The 18,511-nt window shown below is 27.6% G+C and overlaps 6 protein-coding genes across 6 annotated transcripts; 5 read left to right on the top strand and 1 right to left on the bottom strand.

Moving 5' to 3' along the window:
* Positions 1-252: 252 nt before the first annotated feature.
* GO595_003119 (uncharacterized protein) lies at positions 253-927 on the top strand (the record flags this gene model as incomplete). Its single annotated transcript, XM_067916105.1, has 1 exon — positions 253-927. One exon carries the CDS (start codon positions 253-255, stop codon positions 925-927), a length of 675 nt encoding a protein of 224 aa, XP_067776920.1.
* Positions 928-1,535: 608 nt separating this feature from the next.
* Positions 1,536-2,333, top strand: GO595_003120 (T-complex protein 10; the record flags this gene model as incomplete). The annotated part of the gene is made up of 1 exon (XM_067916106.1): positions 1,536-2,333. The coding sequence occupies one exon, from the start codon at positions 1,536-1,538 to the stop codon at positions 2,331-2,333; it is 798 nt and encodes a 265-aa protein (XP_067776921.1).
* A 115-nt stretch (positions 2,334-2,448) lies between these two features.
* GO595_003121 (60S ribosomal protein L8) lies at positions 2,449-3,207 on the top strand (the record flags this gene model as incomplete). The annotated part of the gene is made up of 1 exon (XM_067916107.1): positions 2,449-3,207. The coding sequence occupies one exon, from the start codon at positions 2,449-2,451 to the stop codon at positions 3,205-3,207; it is 759 nt and encodes a 252-aa protein (XP_067776922.1).
* A 6,111-nt stretch (positions 3,208-9,318) lies between these two features.
* GO595_003122 (tryptophan-rich antigen) lies at positions 9,319-10,644 on the bottom strand (the record flags this gene model as incomplete). The annotated part of the gene is made up of 1 exon (XM_067916108.1): positions 9,319-10,644. The coding sequence occupies one exon, from the start codon at positions 10,642-10,644 to the stop codon at positions 9,319-9,321; it is 1,326 nt and encodes a 441-aa protein (XP_067776923.1).
* A 1,335-nt stretch (positions 10,645-11,979) lies between these two features.
* On the top strand, positions 11,980-12,528 carry GO595_003123 (BUD13-like; the record flags this gene model as incomplete). Its single annotated transcript, XM_067916109.1, has 1 exon — positions 11,980-12,528. One exon carries the CDS (start codon positions 11,980-11,982, stop codon positions 12,526-12,528), a length of 549 nt encoding a protein of 182 aa, XP_067776924.1.
* Positions 12,529-17,769: 5,241 nt separating this feature from the next.
* Positions 17,770-18,255, top strand: GO595_003124 (putative ADP-ribosylation factor; the record flags this gene model as incomplete). Its single annotated transcript, XM_067916110.1, has 1 exon — positions 17,770-18,255. The coding sequence occupies one exon, from the start codon at positions 17,770-17,772 to the stop codon at positions 18,253-18,255; it is 486 nt and encodes a 161-aa protein (XP_067776925.1).
* Positions 18,256-18,511: the final 256 nt, after the last annotated feature.

The raw sequence follows: 18,511 nt of genomic DNA on the forward strand, positions 1-18,511 counted from the left end.
GATGAACAAGAAGCAGAGCCATAAATTTCCAAACAATTACTTCACCGAAAATAATCAATTTAAATGCTTTGCTTGCATCAAAATTGATTTTTTTACGATTAGGTCAATCACTATTTTTTTTTTTAATTTATATAAAACTATACATTCTTTCATTTATTTTTTTTTGTGAATTTGAAACAAATATTCCAATGTTTGTCTCATTTTTTGGTATCTTTAAAGAGAAACAAATTTCAATAACTTATCTAAAAGTGTATGAAACGACCGTTAATATCCCAAGCGACCACAGATTTGATGGATTCTGATCTTCAATATTTTCTTTCTTTTAGTCAATATGTAGATGAAAATTTAATTAAAAACTTATCAAGTGAAAAAACAAAAGAATCATCTCAGCAAACAAAATCTAATAAAAAGAAACAAATCAAAGAAAAGAAGCCAAAGGAGCGCAAAATTAAAACAGTTACATTGGATGCTGCTGATATACCAATAGAACCTGAGGAAGAAAACAATAATCAACAAGAAGAACAGTCCGGATATTCAGAAAGTGAAACGGAAACTACAAAAGAATCATCTAAGCCACAATATCAATTTTCTAAACTTGATCTCCCGGTTCAAGTCAGTACTTCTATGAAGAAAGGCAAAAATAAATATCAAAAATTAAGAGAAGCCACAAAGCGTGAAAAACTAGAAGCTGCTGACCCTGAGGCTGCAGCATGGAACAAAGCTAAGATAGCAGCTGAAGGAGGAAAGGTTGATCCAAATGCAGCACAAATTCGTAAGAGCATCAAGAAAGAAAAGAAGATGAAACAAAAGAAGTATGAAAAGAAGCTTGAAAGGGCCCAAAAGCTTGAGAAAATGGCTAATAATAAAAACAAACCAAAGGGAGGAAAGAAGAACAAACGTCCTTCATTTAACAAAAAACGCAAATAATGAAATAAATTCTCAGTGTACAAGTAAAATAATTTTGTTGATGTTAGTGTTCTTCGATAAGATTTTAAAAACTGTAAAATGAGATATTAATTAAAGTTTGAAAACATTGCAATTTAAAAACTCAAATAAATTTTTTGCCGAACATAAACATAAGGAGTAAGCTTAAATAAACTTGATATTGAAGTATTGATGATAAATTTTAAGGATGAAAAAATTCTTTGCTGAAACAAAACCGTTTATTATAACCGTTTTATTTAACGTACAAGCTAACAAGAATGGAAGAAGAGGAAGAAAACCAAATTTTTAATTTTAAAGAACCAAACCTCATGCAAAAAATCGAAAATGCGATAAAATATAGCTCATCAGATTCAAGTGATTCTTTTGATCATTCTTTTGAAAATACAACTTTGGCAAATGATTTCCCTGATTCATTTGTTTTAGATAAAGAAATACAAGAAGAATCCTCTAATACAAGTGATATTTCGTATGAAGATTTCAAACATTTATATAATAAAATAATGCGACAAAAAAAATTAATAGAATATCACAAAAAGCATATTCAAATGGAATATGATTGGATACAAAAAGAAAAAGCAAGAATCGCAAAAATGAAAAAAGAAACAGAAAAACAAGTTAATGTAATTGAAAATTCAAATAAAGTTTGTGCAAATTGCCAACATCTCAAAGATGAATATGAACAAGAGAAAGCTCAATGGGCAATAGAAAAGAAAGAACTTCTCTTACGTATACAAGCACTTCAATCATTTCTTTCATCTGATCTTGAATCCAAGAAAGTAACCAAAACTTATGATGAGAATGCCAAAAGTTCAAAGAAGCATTATAAAACTAAATATGAAGTACACCAATTAAAGAAAGAAAAAAACCCTAAATCACAAAAAAAGATTCCACGCAAATCACCAATCAAATACCAAATAACTCCAATTGTTGATAATATTCCAAATGTTTATAATCATACAAAAAAGCAAAAGATAATATTTCCTATTGAAAAACAACATCTTGACTTCAAATTGAAACTTAATCAACCAACAACAGAAGAAATTAAGCCTAATGGTCAAATTGTTAGAAAGTATCGAAATGGAACAACAGAAATACAGTACAAAGATGGAACAAGAAAAGTCTGGTGTGGAAATGTTAATTATATTTTCTATACGAATGGAGATATCGAAAAAGAATTTGAAGATGGAGTTAAAAGTTACAAGTTCAAAGAAACAGGTACTGTTGAAATATCAAATTTAAATAATTCCACAATTTATGTATTTTCAAATGGCCAAAAGGAGATGCACGATATGAATGGAGAAATATCAATTCAATTTCCAAATGGTCATACTAAAATATTTAACCCATTATTTGATACAGATTCTTCTTCTGAAAAATCTATAGAATAATGAATTTAAATGTTTTTATTTCTTGGAAAAAATAAAATGTTTTTATTAACAGATAAATTTTTATTTTCATATAACATTTCTAACGGTTTTGACGGTTTGGTCCTGCCTTTTAGGAATGGGTCATATCATCCGTGCACAACGTAAAGGTAATGGTAATGTTTTCCGTGCCCACACACACCACAGGAAAGGCGCTGCCAAGTTCATGCCATTAACAGCTGCTCAAAGATCTGCTCAAATTGTTGGTGTTGTCAAAGACATCATCCACGATCCAGGAAGAGGTGCACCACTTGCCCAACTTGTTTTCCAAAAGTCTGGTAAAGCAGGTCTTGAAAGGCATCTTGTTATCGCTCCAGAAGGTATCCACACCGGTCAATTAATCCAAGTTGGTTCCACAGCCTCCCTTCATGTCGGTAACATTCTCCCACTCGGCCAAATCCCAGAGGGTGCTGAAGTTTGCAATGTTGAACATCATCCAGGAGATGGCGGTCGTTATGGCCGTTGCTCAGGCGATTCATGCCGTGTCATCACACACAATGATGATGGTTACACACGTGTCCAACTTCCATCCGGTCGTAAAGTCGTTGTTTCCAGCAACTGCCGCGCATATCTTGGAGTTGTATCTGGTGGTGGTCGTCTCGAAAAGCCACTCCTTAAGGCCGGTACAGTTGCCCACAAATACGCAGCCAAGAGGAAGGCATGGCCAGTTGTCCGTGGTACAGCAATGAACCCAGTCGATCACCCATACGGTGGTGGTTCACATCAACACATCGGTAAGCCATCAACAGTCTCTCGTAACGCTCGTCCAGGTCAAAAGGTTGGTCTCGTTGCAGCTCGTCGTACTGGTCGCAGGAGGGGTACAATCTCAGTCGTCTAAACAACAAAGCAAATTTTTTAATATATATGTTATTTCATGGTGAAAAGTGAAAATTTTGGAAATCTTTATACACTGCTTAAGATCTATTGGTACGACTGGATGTTTTTGAAAAATAAAAAATATGCACAGGACGTGTCAAGATTGAGGTTCGTTATAATGTAGAACCAACACATATGGTTCGAAATCAATTTTGTAACAAGAAATTCATGTTTTTATGTGAGAAATTTAATAAACTTTTTGATAATGTAAAGCAGTGAAATTTCAAAAGTTTATTTTTTTAAATGAATCAAAATCAAACAGCAACAACAAACCAGAAATCACAAAATGAATGGGAAACATTTGCAGAGCTCGAAAACATAATCTTTGGTTTGAATATAGATAATTTTGCTCAATCATCAAATTTTATTATCAGCAAATTTTGTAAAGAATATCCAATATCTTATGATATCATTATATGCCGAATGATATATACATCTCTTCTGATTAATAGTAATAATTTTGATATATATTTGAGATTATTACAAGAAATTGAAAAATATGAAGAAAATAATAAAATCAACTCAAAAATAATAAATTTATTTTCTCAATTTCTACTTAAAAAAAACACACAAGAATCATTTCATTTACTTAATTACATGATTGAGCATAATTTACTTGAATCAAAAATCATACAAAATATAAGTGAACCATTTTTTGTTCATATTAATCAAGATAAACCAGATAAATATGAATATTCATTTGATCAAGAAAATATTGCTTATGAAGAACTATCAAAGAATGATTTTGCACTTCATAAGCAATTAATTGAAGAAGAACATAATCCGAATAAAATTGCAAAAATAATTCGAGATGATGAAATCGAAAAACTTCAAGAAATGTCATCACAAACAAATTTTGATTTTACTCAAACAATTCCAAAATCAATTTATGAAAGATGTTCATTTATTAATCAAAAAAATGTTACATTAATTGATTATGCAGCATTTTTTGGATCAATTAAATGTTTTAAGTATTTACTTATGAATGGTGCAAATGTGGAATACACAGGTAAATATGCAGTTGCAGGCGGAAATGAAGAAATCATTCATTTATGTGAACAAAATCATTCATCATTTGAAGATGCATATGAAACAGCAATTATGTTTCATCGAAATGAAATTTTTAAATATATTTATGAAAATAAAATTGAAGATATTAACATTTTAAAAAAATTAGGAAAAAAATGCGTTTCATGTTTTAATTATGAAATTTTTACATATTTAGAAAAAGAAGGAATGAAAATTAATGAAAATATCATTAACGAAGCAGCAAAAATTGGAAATATTTTTCTTGTAAAATATTTCATTAAAAATAATCATCTTCCAGAAAATATTCTAGTTTTTGCTTCATTTTCAGGAAATATTGAACTTTTTACATACATTTTAAAGCAAGAAGGAATTGATTTTAATGCTAAAGATATTTATTTGTATTATTTAGAATTTATTTTAATAATTTAATATTACAAAATAATATTTGGAAATTATTTGAATTATTTAAAACAGCACTTATTTGTGCATCTGAAAATGGTCATACAGAAATAGTTAAATTACTTCTTGAACAAGAAGGAATTGATATTAATGCTAAAGGTATTTATTTGTTTTATTTGATATTTATTTTAATAATTTTATATTCCAAAATAATATTTGGAAATTATTTAAATTATTTAAAACAGCACTTATTTGTGCATCTGAAAATGGTCATACAGAAATCGTTCAATTACTTCTTGAACAAGAAGGAATTGATATTAATGCTAAAGATAAAATTTATTTTAATAATTTGATATTTCAAAATAATATTTGGAAATCATTTAAATTATTTCAAACAGCACTTATATTAGCATCTAGATATGGTCATACAGAAATCGTTCAATTACTTCTTGAACAAGAAGGAATTGATATTAATGCTAAAAATATTTATTTGTTTTATTTAGAATTTATTTTAATAATTTTATATTCCAAAATAATATTTGGAAATTATTTATATTATTTTGGACAGCACTTATTTGTGCATCTGTAAAAGGTTATACAGAAATCGTTCAATTACTTCTTGAACAAGAAGGAATTGATATTAATGCTAAAAATATTTATTTGTTTTATTTGATATTTATTTTAATAATTTTATATTCCAAAATAATATTTGGAAATTATTTATATTATTTAATAATGCACTTATGATTGCATCTTCAAATAGTCATACAGAAATCGTTCAATTACTTCTTGAACAAGAAGGAATTGATATTAATGCTAAAAATATTTATTTGTATTATTTAGAATTTATTTTAATAATTTTATATTCCAAAATAATATTTGGAAATTATTTGAATTATTTAAAACAGCACTTATTTGTGCATCTGAAAATGGTCATACAGAAATCGTTCAATTACTTCTTGAACAAGAAGGAATTGATATTAATGCTAAAGATAAAATTTATTTTAATAATTTGATATTTCAAAATAATATTTGGAAATTATTTAAATTTTTCGAAACAGCATATGCATCTGCAAATAGGAGTGGTCACGATGAAATCGTTAAATTACTTTTAGAAAGGACATGCTCGACTAAATAAACGGCAACTTTTTCCTAATTTGCTACATTATTTCCTAATTTTTTATAAGGACTGTCCTTAATAATCTTTTTTTTTCAAAAGTGGTTCGATATAATTGAAGTCAAACACTGTCACGATTGTTATTCGAATGATAGCATGTAATTTACTATTATTATATCTTGTATCATCAAAATTCTATAAATTTTATGAACATTATAATTAAAGTGATTAAAAAGAAAGAGGAATATTTAACATTGAATAGTATTTCAAAATATATTCTTTCAAAGTATGATGTGTATACAATAGACTCTGGAAAATCAACATTAAAAATTTTGTATAAATTACAAAATAAACTATCATTTAATCATTACTATCTCATTTTATCTCTTGATCATTTTTTTGTATTTTTGTCTAATTTGTTTAAATTTTTAGTATGTATCTTATAATAGTTTTTGTGTTTTTAAATCTTGAGTTATATGCTATTACTTGGTTTAACTTTCTTGATTTGCACAACAACAATTCCAGTTTATGAAAAATATCCTTATGCTAAGATGTGTATTCTTTTTTCCCATCCAATGTTATTTTACTATTATTCTTTCAACAGATATGTGAATTTAAATATTACAAGTTTCCCCGAAGTAAATTAGTACTTGAATTCGTTTTTAAATATTTCAAAAGAAAGCAAAATGAGAAGATAATAAATAATTTTTATATGAAATTTTATATGAAAGCTATTTATAAAAAATTCAGTATAATTATAATATTATAATTAAAAATTCAAAATTTCGTTTAGAAGAATTTAAAAATTATAAAAGATATAAAAGCAAAAATCGTGATTTGTTAAGGTTTTGATTCATTTTTTGCCATCGGCCGATAATAAAAGATAATTTATTTCTCAATTAGTTCAATAATTTCATAAATTTCAATCAACTTTTTTTATCTTATTTTGTCATTTGCATCTCATTTATTCATTGTTTGGTTCTCTTTTATTCATTTCATAGGTTTTGACATTCTTTTTTTTTCCTCATTTTTTCACATCTTATTTGTTCATTGTTAAAACTCTTTTACTCTTTTTTTTAAAATTTAGTTTTACATTTTGTAATCTTTATTCTCATAAAATATCAAGCCGAGTAATGATCAAATTTTTATAAGCTCATAAAAAATTTGGATAATCGCTTAAATCTACCAACTTTTTAAATGACAAATATTCAATACTATATAAAAGATTTTCGAATAAAATTAAACTAAGTAGGCATATTTGAACTAATACCATCAATGTCCGACTATGACGATTATCAAACTCCTCCCTCTCTTCTTTCAGCTTTTAAAGATATAGATGGTGCCTTATTTCTGGATGTTCCTTCACTTATTGCAAGAGTTCGAGAAGTTTCAGATCATTTTATATGTCGATTCGTTTCTCTCTCAACAGGAAATTCACGCTCACTACAGATCTTTTGTTGTCAACATAGAACCACAATTTATAATTGCAAAGCTTGTGTTAGATTCAGCTATTGTCAACAAACTAAAATTGCTACATTCCATTCATGTGATAATGTACACACGCACACAATGGGAGCACTTGTACAACATCGCATTAGAAATCATTTAACAACTTCTCAAAAGGAGAGGATTAGATATGCTACAAGAATGGGAGTTTCTGCTTATACACTAAGGATGCAGGAAAGATTGACTTGTACAAAAGACGTTCTATATTCTGCTCGGCGCAAAGAGATAGCAGAATTAAAAAACAATGAAATGAGCAATTTATTCAATGAGATGTAAAATTGGAAAAATTGGTCTAATTTAATTAATGTAAATAAGGAGAATAAGATGGAGTCATGCTACGTTTTTCACGATCCAATTACTCATTCGGATTATTCAAAAAATATTGGTATAATAGATGATACTTTTTGCACAAATTTTTTCGGAATGTAACTATTGGTTATCTTATCTGAAGATGAAAATGCAAGAAGTCAACTTCTTTCATTTTCAATTATATCATCGAGAACACTACTCTCTTTTGTAGATTATTTTACAATTGTTGAAGAAAAAGTTGGAGAAATACGTTTGTTTATTTGTGACAGAAACAAAACGCAAATACAAGCTTTAAAGACAGTATTTCCAAATTGTAAGATTATATTTTGTACTGTACATATTGGTCGTAATATTCAGTCGAAGGTGGGAAATGAAATGTTTGATTTATATCAAAAGATGCGTTGTCTTGAAATCACTGAAGAAGAATTCTTGGAAGCATGTGAAAAACATATTCAGGAACATCCAAACCAAAAATCTCCAGGCTTCTCAAAAAACTGATACAAGAAAAGGAGCACTGGCTTCCCAGTATAATTTCTACTTATGGATATTGTGATAACGTAACTACAAATAAGAATTGAGGGTTTCTTTGGTTCTTTGAAAAACTTAATAGAACACAAATTACAAACATTATCAAATCTTGTTAGAGCTTTATATATTAGGGGTGAAAGGTTATTACTAACATCCATTAACGAAAAGAAAATTAGCTTATATGAGCAGTTAATAATTAATTTTAATGCCATGGAAAAAATTGATTCTTATGCACAGACAATAATTCTATCAGTGTATATTGATTTACAAAAAATAGGTATACTTTCTATTAATTATTCAAACAATTGTTGCAAAAACCACCAAATGTTTGGATTACCATGTCGTCATTTGATGCTTGAACGAATGTTAAAGGATGATTTTTTTTTGATAACTTTAAACGATATTCCAAATAGATGGCGGAGAAGCTTTGATAAACAACCAGATCAACCAAATAGTATTCAAACATTCAAAAAAGAAAAAGCTTTGAATAATGACTGGTCATTTAATGGATGTATTAATAAGTTTGAGAAGTATTTTAGTAACGCAAACAGATCGAATCGAATAAGAGGAATTCTGGATCAAACCATAAATGATCTTCATGCTATAGAACATGGTAATGAATCTGAAAATGACACAGATATATTACTTCCAGACAATCTGCTCTTACCAGGTGCACATTTCACTCATCCAAGGCAAAATGTTAAAAGACCTGGGCGAAACGAAAACGAAAAAAATATGCGTGTAGCATATGCAATTCAACAGATCATACTGCACCAAGATGTTTCTATAATGTATTAAAGAGTTAAATTATATTAATAAAAATTGAATTCTTATTGTTATATTGTTCTGACTTATAAATATTTATTTTTATATATATTATAATACCAATGTTTTTATTTCTTGCTTTTGTTACTTTATTCAAAAAGCTTTTATAAAGTATTGAATATTTGTCATTCAAAAAGTTGGTAGATTTAAGCGATTATCCAAAAAATTTCAAGGTGCATTGAAACATATTTCACTAAGTCTGTTGTCATAACCATCAAAAAATAAACAAACGTTCAAATTATTGAAACAACATAAAAGGAATTATTTAATATAATTATTGATAATTATCAGCAATATTTTGATAATAGCATTCATTTAATTACATAATGTATTATTTATTTTACTTATACACCAATTAATTTATTTTGAGTTTTTTTTCTTCACAAAATATTTTACAACTGATATATCTGTGTTAACACCAAACTTCTTTGTTGGGTCGACCAGAATTCTCACGTTCACGTTATCCACGTCCTCCAACTTGTCATCCCCCACCAAATTAACAAGTGCTTTTCTACTCACGCAATTGAATCCACGAGACAAGAACACTCCTTTCTCGGAGAAAATTGCAGAATTTGCTTTTCCACCGCAAATATTTGTAGCTCTTCTGAACGTTGTTGCGTTTACCTTAAAATGATGTTCGGATATCCACATAATTCCCAACAGCAAATAATAATCTGGCACTTCTCTTGTGAGCTCCAACATCGCAAACACTTTATGCATGAAATTATCATTATCTTTCCGACACTTAGTGCGAAGAAAATCGTTGTAGAACTTCTTAAAGCGAACAATGTAACACTTACCAAAGATACCTCCGACGCCCAATGGCCGGATGTCAATGATGTTTTCTATCAGACGCTGCTCATAGACCAGGACAACGCTTCGTATGTTATCAGTACTGAGCCCTTCTAAATCATCTTCAAAAGGCAAACGATTATCCCGAAGATTTAAGAGTTGGTCCGGATAAAGCTGTTGGCGAATATTCGTGTTGATGGTAAACCTTTTCGAACCAAGCGCCTTCTTTTTCCGGTTCGATCGGTTGGGCAATGGAGCTTCCTCTTTGTCAATGTTCTTGAGGCTAAGCTTGAACATGGAATTGTTGGTGAGGTCAGCTTTGGAATCAATGATATCAAGAACAGGCTGCATCATCTTCCGCTGGAAATCGTTACATGGGTTTTGGGCCTTTTTGTTAGACATGTCAGAAAGGCCTTGGTAGGGGATGCAAAAGTTCGATGGAAGATTCCGAGAAGAGTCATCATCTGTTTGATTGGAGTTAACTTGCGGATCCTGGTCGGACTCCTCTTCTTCATGTAAATTATCTGTGATGTAAGGATCTTGATAATCTGAGGAATCGTCCTCGTGTTCCTGGTCGGAATAATCTTCAAAATATTGGAAATACGGCATTGAATTCACACCAAACATGCTCATTTGTGGATTAAAACGCATTTGAGGATTAATGTTCATTGGAGGATTCATAATCATCTGTGGGTTAAAGTTCATTTGTGGATTCATCATCATTTGTGGATTTGGGTTTCCTCGAGGATTTACAGGCATTGGCGGAAAAAGGTTCAATCGTGGATGAACATTCATGTTCATTCTTTGATTTATAGCCATTTGTGGGTTGAATGAATTCATTAGAGGATTGAAGTTCATTGTTTGATTCGCGGGTATTTGAGAATTAATATTCATTGGATAAAAATTCATTCTTTGATACCCTTTGTTGGCTTGGAAGGATTAAACTTTGTAGGACGTTAATTTTTCAGGAAAAAAAACGTTATTTACAGAATTTCAAATACAATTTTTTTGTAAACATTTTCCCAAATTGAATACTTAGTTCAAATGGAAAATGACAAATTCTATTCATAATCAAAGTCAAAAGTTCTCCAAAAATTAAAAAACAATATGTTCTTCATAAATTAATTTTGCTCATAAACATTGATTTTCTAAGTGTTTTATTCAATTCTAAATTTCAAAATTAGCATTTCAAAATCAATACCGAATATTTAAATCAAATTAGAACTAATTTTTGAAACTCAAATCAGATGGTATTATGTTTGATGGTGTTAAAAATTTAAATAAACTAAGCCATGTTAAGATTTTGACAAAATAATCAAAAAAAGATGAATAATTAAGTGTCATTTTGAGACATAAATTTTTGATTGATATTTTCGATTTGTAATTTTTAAATGGAGCTAACAGATGTGCACTTGGTTTAAACGAAAGGAATATGTATGATGTTGAGTAATACTCTTTATTTGAAGTTAAAGATTAACCTAAAAATTTTGGCGTTTGCTCCAATGTGATGCAATGATAGAACAAAAAGATGATTAAGCAATTGTTAGCAAATGCTCCAAATTTTCCAATATTTATGTTAAGGAATAATTTATAAAAGCAAGAACTAATAAGATCAAATTTACAAATATCAAATAATCCAAAACCACATATTTTGGAATAATTATTTTGGAAAATATCTGTCAATTGGTTTCTGTGAAAACACTCTGAATTGCCCACCTTGTGGTGAAAAAAAAGAAATCGTTGCTGCAAATTTAACAATGCATGCCTCTCTGTTTAAATCATTCTGCATCATTAGGGGAAAGAAAAATGACTTTGCGTCACCTATTGGTAAAGATTTCAAAGAAACTCTAGCTCTTCCTAAAGGTTTAATTCCAATTCTTCCGTCTCCAAATGTGCATAAAGTCACATATAAATAAGCCTTTGGAAGGTCATTATGTCCAAGTGACACACAAATTCTTGCAGGGTAATTCCAAACAGGATGTTTTAAATCATCTGCTTCAGGTGTTGAAAAAGGTTGTTGAGATCCATCTGCTCTAATAATCAACCAAAGCGGGAATTTCAATCCAGTCAAGTTTGGTGAAATTTCTGCTTCTTTAATGACGAGGTCAACTATTAAAGCAGATTGCATGAAATTTGTGGCTGGATTAGAATTAACGGTTTCAATTAATGAACCCTCTTGACAAATACACGAAAAAACACAATTCTCATCATCGTAGTCGGCAATCAAACATGATGGTTGTTGATGACGATGTAGTTTCTGCTTATTCAAAAGAAGAAATAAATGCATTTCGCGGATTTACTAATATTGTTGGTTACGGTGAAGCAAAATTAGGAGGTTGGGATGGAGATGATGATGAAATCGGTATTCAGATACCAGCAATACAAACAAGAGAATCTATTTCTAGACAGTTTGATCCAAATCAAATCGTTAACGAAGAAGAAGATAATGAAGAAATTAAAAAATTTGGAGAAACAGGTGAGGCAAAATGGCTAGAATTTCAGAGAAAACTTGAAGAATCAACATTAACCATCAGCGAGGATAAAGCAAAAAATCAATTCTTTATGGATGATCCTGTAATGATGGCAAAAAAGAACGAAATTTTATCAAAAAGGACTGACCAAATTCAAGGTCCTCCGAATAGATTTGGCATTAAACCAGGAATTTGGTGGGATGGAATTGACAGATCAAATGGATTCGAGAAGAAGAGATTTGAGCGATTAAACCAACAAAAAGACTTAAAAGAAAGAGAATACAAGGAATCTGTATCAACCATGTAATAAAATTTTGTTTTTAGAATTAATAATTATTTTTACACCTAAAGATATCTTTTTGATTTTAGTTGAAATTTGCTTTCAAATGAAGAAAATTTGAAATTCACATTAAGAAAATTTTTGAAGCATTTTTGTTATTTCGTTAGTAAGATACTGCCTAATAGGGAAGTTTCTTTGATATATTATAAGCAACTTATTATTAATATTTTTACAAGAAACTTAATTGAGATTAATCATATTTTCCAATATTTATTTAAAGAGATTAATAAAATAATTTTGATGTTTTATTCAAAAAAAAAAAAAAAAAAAAAATTAAAAAAAAAATTATGTTTTTTTAGAACAACAAAATTATTATATATTTTTTAACTAAATTTTCTTCATTACCATTCTTTAAATATCCACTTGGCTATTTGTTTCAATTCCTTTAAAATTTGATTCTTCTTCACCTTTTCGCTGTTTTTTTTCTAATACAAATTAATGACATAGTAATTAAAAAACAATGGTAACACTACACTTGCAGCAACTCCAACGCCGATGTAAACATCCGTTTTATTGACGCTTTTTGCTTGATCGTTTCCAGGTATATAAAAATCGGTATAAGATGTGAAATAATTAGGATAAATTGTGGCAGTATAATCATAAGATATAATTGATGTTTGGATATACGTAAATGTTGAATTAATTTCTGTTAAAATAAATGAATTTGTATATAAAGTGTAAATGTTTAATGATTGTGTATATGATAAAAAATATGAAGTAACAAATGAATGTGATAAAGAAATTGTATTTGTATTATATGAAGAAAATGTATTTGTTTCAGTTGATGTGAAAGTTTGTGTTGCCATTGGATTGCATCCAGTAATTGTTTCTTTTGTTATATTTAAATCTCCAAAAGTGTTGTTTTGATAAGTTTTGTATACCATAACAGACTTTGCTTAAACACCACGAAAACAATTAGCTCCAAAACTTGGAGAAGTTTTACCATAAAAATAAATACATTTTAGTGAATCTGGTATTTCAAATGTATTGAATACATGTGCACTTGAGTAACATATTTGTAACATCTCTACCATATAAAATTCCATAAGAATCAGCATAATTGGTATTATCCTTGGAAACATTTATAAATTTAAGTCGGAAACAGCCAATAAAAGGAGTTGAATATATGTTGAAACTGTGCTTGAAAATGTAACATTTTGAAGTTCAAGACAACTCATAATCATTTAAGGTCAAATTGTTTGAACGCCCTCATCAAGAAAAACAGCTTTCAATTCCAGACACCTCATAAATGCACCATATCCAATTGTTGTAAGAGGATATTTAATTGTTAAATTTGTTAATTCAATACACTTTATCTCATCCCCAAACGAAATATTTTAGGTTTAATACATGAATAAAATGCTCTTTTTCCAATAGAAGTAACTGAATTATCAATTACAACAGTAAGCAATGATTTCTATTCACTAAAAGCTTTACTTGGAATTGTAGTTATTTCATCTGAAATGACGATATGTTATGTTTTGCTTTTGTATTGTTGTGTATATATGAAAAGAAAGAAGACAAAAACTTGTATATTTGTTTCAAATGGCTTTTTTGGTTCAAGATAAAATCATTCTTGAAATAATGGTTGAAACTATATATCGGTAGACATAAAGAGTTTTTTTTGATCATTGAGAAATAGTTCAATATATAATTTGATTTCTAGGCAGCCGAGAACTTTTTTGATAAAATAAACTAAATTTCTTAAAGTTACTTTATTACACTTTTTTCATAATTTTACATGTAACAGCACTTGTGATGACTTTATGAATTAGATGCTTCCAAAGCTTTCATAATTTTTTCAAGAATTCGAAATTCGCTTGGAATCTTCTATTTCAATTCCTTATGATTTAAGAAATAATTTACTTGTTTCTAAGTGACCATTTTCAGATACATTATTAATATCAATTCCTTTTTGTTCAAGAAGTAATTTAACTATTTCTGTATAACCTTTTTTAGATGCATACATAAGTGTCGTATTAAATAATATAAATAATTTCCAAATATTATTTTGAAATATAAAATTGTTAAAATAAATAATAAACAAAATAAATAAATATCTTTAGCATTAATATCAATTCCTTCTTGTTCAAGAAGTAATTTAACTATTTCTGTATGACCATATGCAGATGCTTTCATAAGTGCTGTTTGAAATCATCTAAATAATTTCTAAATATTATTTCGAAATATAAAATTATTAAAATAAATAATAAACAAAATAAATAAATATCTTTAGCATTAATATCAATTCCTTCTTGTTCAAGAAGTAATTTAACTATTTCTATATGACCTTTTAAAGATGCTCCAATAATTGCTGTTTCAAATAATTTAAATAATTTCCAAATATCATTTTGACACATCAAATAAATATAATAAATATAGAATATTACAAATAAAAATCATGTTCATTAACATTTATAGATCCTTTTTTAAGAAGAAATTTGACTATATCAAGATATCCTTTCAAGGATGCTAAAATAAGTGCAGATTGAAATGTTTTTAACAATTTCCAAATACTATTTTGAAATACCAACATATTAAAATAAACTTTATTTTGAATAAATAAATACCTTTAACATTAACATCTACATCTTTTTGCTCGAGAAGTAATTTTGCGGTTTCTTTGTGATCATTTTCCAATGCAAATATAAGATTTGTGTTAAACATTATGAATATTTTCCATAAGCTTTTTAAAATCATTAAATTATTTATTTAAATATTGATATTATGAAATAAACACTTTTACTATTAATATAAATTCCATTTTGTTCAATAAGTAATTTAACAATGTCTATATAACCATTTTCAGATGCAATGCTGAATGCTGTTTTAAAGAATTTAAACAATTTCCAAATGTATTTTTAAAACATCAAACTAAAAAAATAAAAATAATACAAAATAATTGAATATTTATAGTATTAATATTAAATCCTCCTCGTTCAATAAGTAATTTAATAACTTCAATATGATCGTTTTTAGAAGCTGCTATTAGTGCTATATCAAATATTAGAGATAATTCCCAAATATTATTTAAAAATCCAAAATCATCAGAAAAAATTTTAATTAAAACAAATTAATGTTTTTAAGATTGAGATCAATTTTCTCTTGTTTCAGAAGTAATTTTACTATTTCACTATTTCCATTTTCAGATGCTCTAATAAGTGCTGTATTAAATATTTATATTATATTCCAAATATAATTTTAAATCATCAAATTAATAAAACAAATTTTAAAAGTAATAAAAAAATATCTTTTTCATTAATATTAATATCTTTTTGTTCAAGAATATATTTTACTAGTTCTATATTATCAGAACAAGAAGAAAACACTAAAATATCTTTTGGGATTCGATTATTTTCAATCAAATGTTTAACAAGATAAAAATTCCCAATTTTTGCTGTTTCATTTATAATAAAATTATCAATTTGATTTTCTTTTTCTATAAATGAAAAAATTTCATAATTTCCACTTTTAACACAAACATCAATTATTTTATTATAATTTTTATCTCCAAATTCATTTGAAAAATGCATATAATTCATTACTTGTGATTGGTTTTCATCTTGAGAATCTTTATCATAAATGTATTTAAAGATATCATTTCGATGAAATTTAATTGCGATTTCAAATAAATCGTCAAATGATGCATGATTTTGTTCACATAAATGAATAATCTCTAAGTTTCCACCTGCAATAGCATATTTTCCAATATCATTTACATTAGCACCATTTATAAGTAAAAATTTAAAACATTTTATAGCAGAAAAAAATGCTGCATAATCAATTAATGTAACATTTCTTTGATTAATAAAATCATATCTTTCATAAAGTGATGGTTCAATTATTTGATTAAAATCAAAATCATTTTGTGATGATATTTCTTGAAGCTTTTCTATTTCATCATTTCGAATTATTTTTACAATTTCATTTGGATTATGTCCTTCTTTAGTTAATTGCTTATGAAGTTCCCAATCATTCTTTGATAGTTCTTCATAATTTTTGAAAAAAGTATATTCAAATGGATCTGTAAAGGTTTGTTGTTTGTTTTCTTTTTCTGTTTTATAATGAGCAAAATATTTGGATTTAATATTTGATGTAATATTTTTATTTATTAAATTTTCCATAATCATTCTTTCTATAAGAAAATATGCTTCTTGTGTTTCAAATTTAGAGATATATTTACCAAAGATATCAAATATTTTAATATTGTTAATATTTAATTCTTCTTCTTTCGATTGAATTGATTTTAAAAATTTAAAATATAAATCGTAATCATTCCTTAAAGAAGAAAATGCTGAATATAATAATATACAAATAGCAATATTAAATGAATACGTGAAATTAGGATCAAATAAATTCATCGCTTGGTGAATTGATATATTAAAATTTTCTTCATTTAGATTAAAAATTATTTGTTCAAGCTCAATTAAAAATTGCATAAAAATGGATTCACCTTTAGAGCTCTCTCCTTTACTTCCTAAAGAATTTTCTATCTGTGATGTACCCAATTTTGTTCCACTTTCACACATTTTGTAATAATAAACTTTTTGAATATTTTACAATAACGATATGAACGAATAATCAATATTTATTGGTTTTAAGTATGTAAAAGGACGTAAGTTCGTATGAAGAATGCTTTTAATATGAATGTGTATCAAGTGATATATGTAGGAATATTATTTATTTTTAGTAAAAAAGAATTTGAATTTCAAAATATTTTTAATAAATACCCCCAATTCAATCTGATTTTATCTATTATCATCACAACCATATTGAGCTTATGAATTATATTTTTGAACAAAACGGAATTGATGTTAGCAATTAATATTAATGAAATTTATTTGTATTATTTAATATTGTTATCTAAGAACTCAATTTGTTGAAGGCGGCTCACCAATTTGAAATTTACATGTGTTGTAGATACAGAAAAATATAAATAAAATATTTAATTTCAAAAATTTAATAATTTATCAACTATCACTAAAAATGATGTCTCATATAATACTCAAACCAACTGCTATTGTGATGTGTTTAAACAAAAATATGAAAAATTTGTCGAGAAAAAAGATTTCAATACTTTGCACAACATTTAAAAATAAATATGCAATTTATTTTGGTCAGATGGAAGTTTAGGAACCTTTTGTACAAAACCATATAATGGGTTCGTTCTTGAGTTGTTTGTTTGTGAATAAAAAAGCGAAGATTATAATGTTATCACTTCCTTATGCAGGAAAAACATCAATTTTATATAAACTTGCACTCGGCGATGTAATCAAAACAATTCCAACAATTGGGTCTAATAATGAGTCAATTAATCACAAAGGCATTAACTTAGAAATTTGGGAGATTGGAGGGGAATGCAAAATTCCACCTCTTTGGCACAGATACATTCAATATTTACATCCAAACGGAATTATATTTGTGGTGGATTCCCATGATCCTGGTCAAATTGATGAAGCACGCGAACATCTTTTTCGGTATATTTTAGAGAAAAAAGAATCAGAGAATTTGCCATTGCTTATTTTTGCAAACAAACAAGATCTTCCAAACACAATTTCTCTGGATGAAATTGAGAGCAAGTTACTTCTCAACACAGTTAAAGATCGCCCATGGAAAATCCAAGCTACATCTGTATACAACGAAGATGCATTACGTGAAGGATTAGATTGGCTCGTTGAGCATATAAGTCAATAAGGTTTGATAATGAAAAGCGCTTTTCATATATTATCTGTCACTAAATCATTATTATTTCCATAGTATTAAAGTCAAATAAGAATACAATTATCATTAATTATAACCTCAATATTGTGTAACTAATTGTGATTCATAATGTTAATTAATTGATTAAGTATGACATTAAATTCATTTTTGAATGTTTAATATCTTCGATATTTTATCGAGAAGCATACCGTCAACATGTGGTAGTTCTTAGTGTTTTGAATTTGCCTCG

The sequence above is a fragment of the Histomonas meleagridis genome, assembly GCF_020186115.1.
Source record: "Histomonas meleagridis strain 2922-C6/04-10x chromosome Unknown contig_20, whole genome shotgun sequence".
Taxonomy (NCBI): Eukaryota; Parabasalia; order Tritrichomonadida; family Dientamoebidae; genus Histomonas; species Histomonas meleagridis.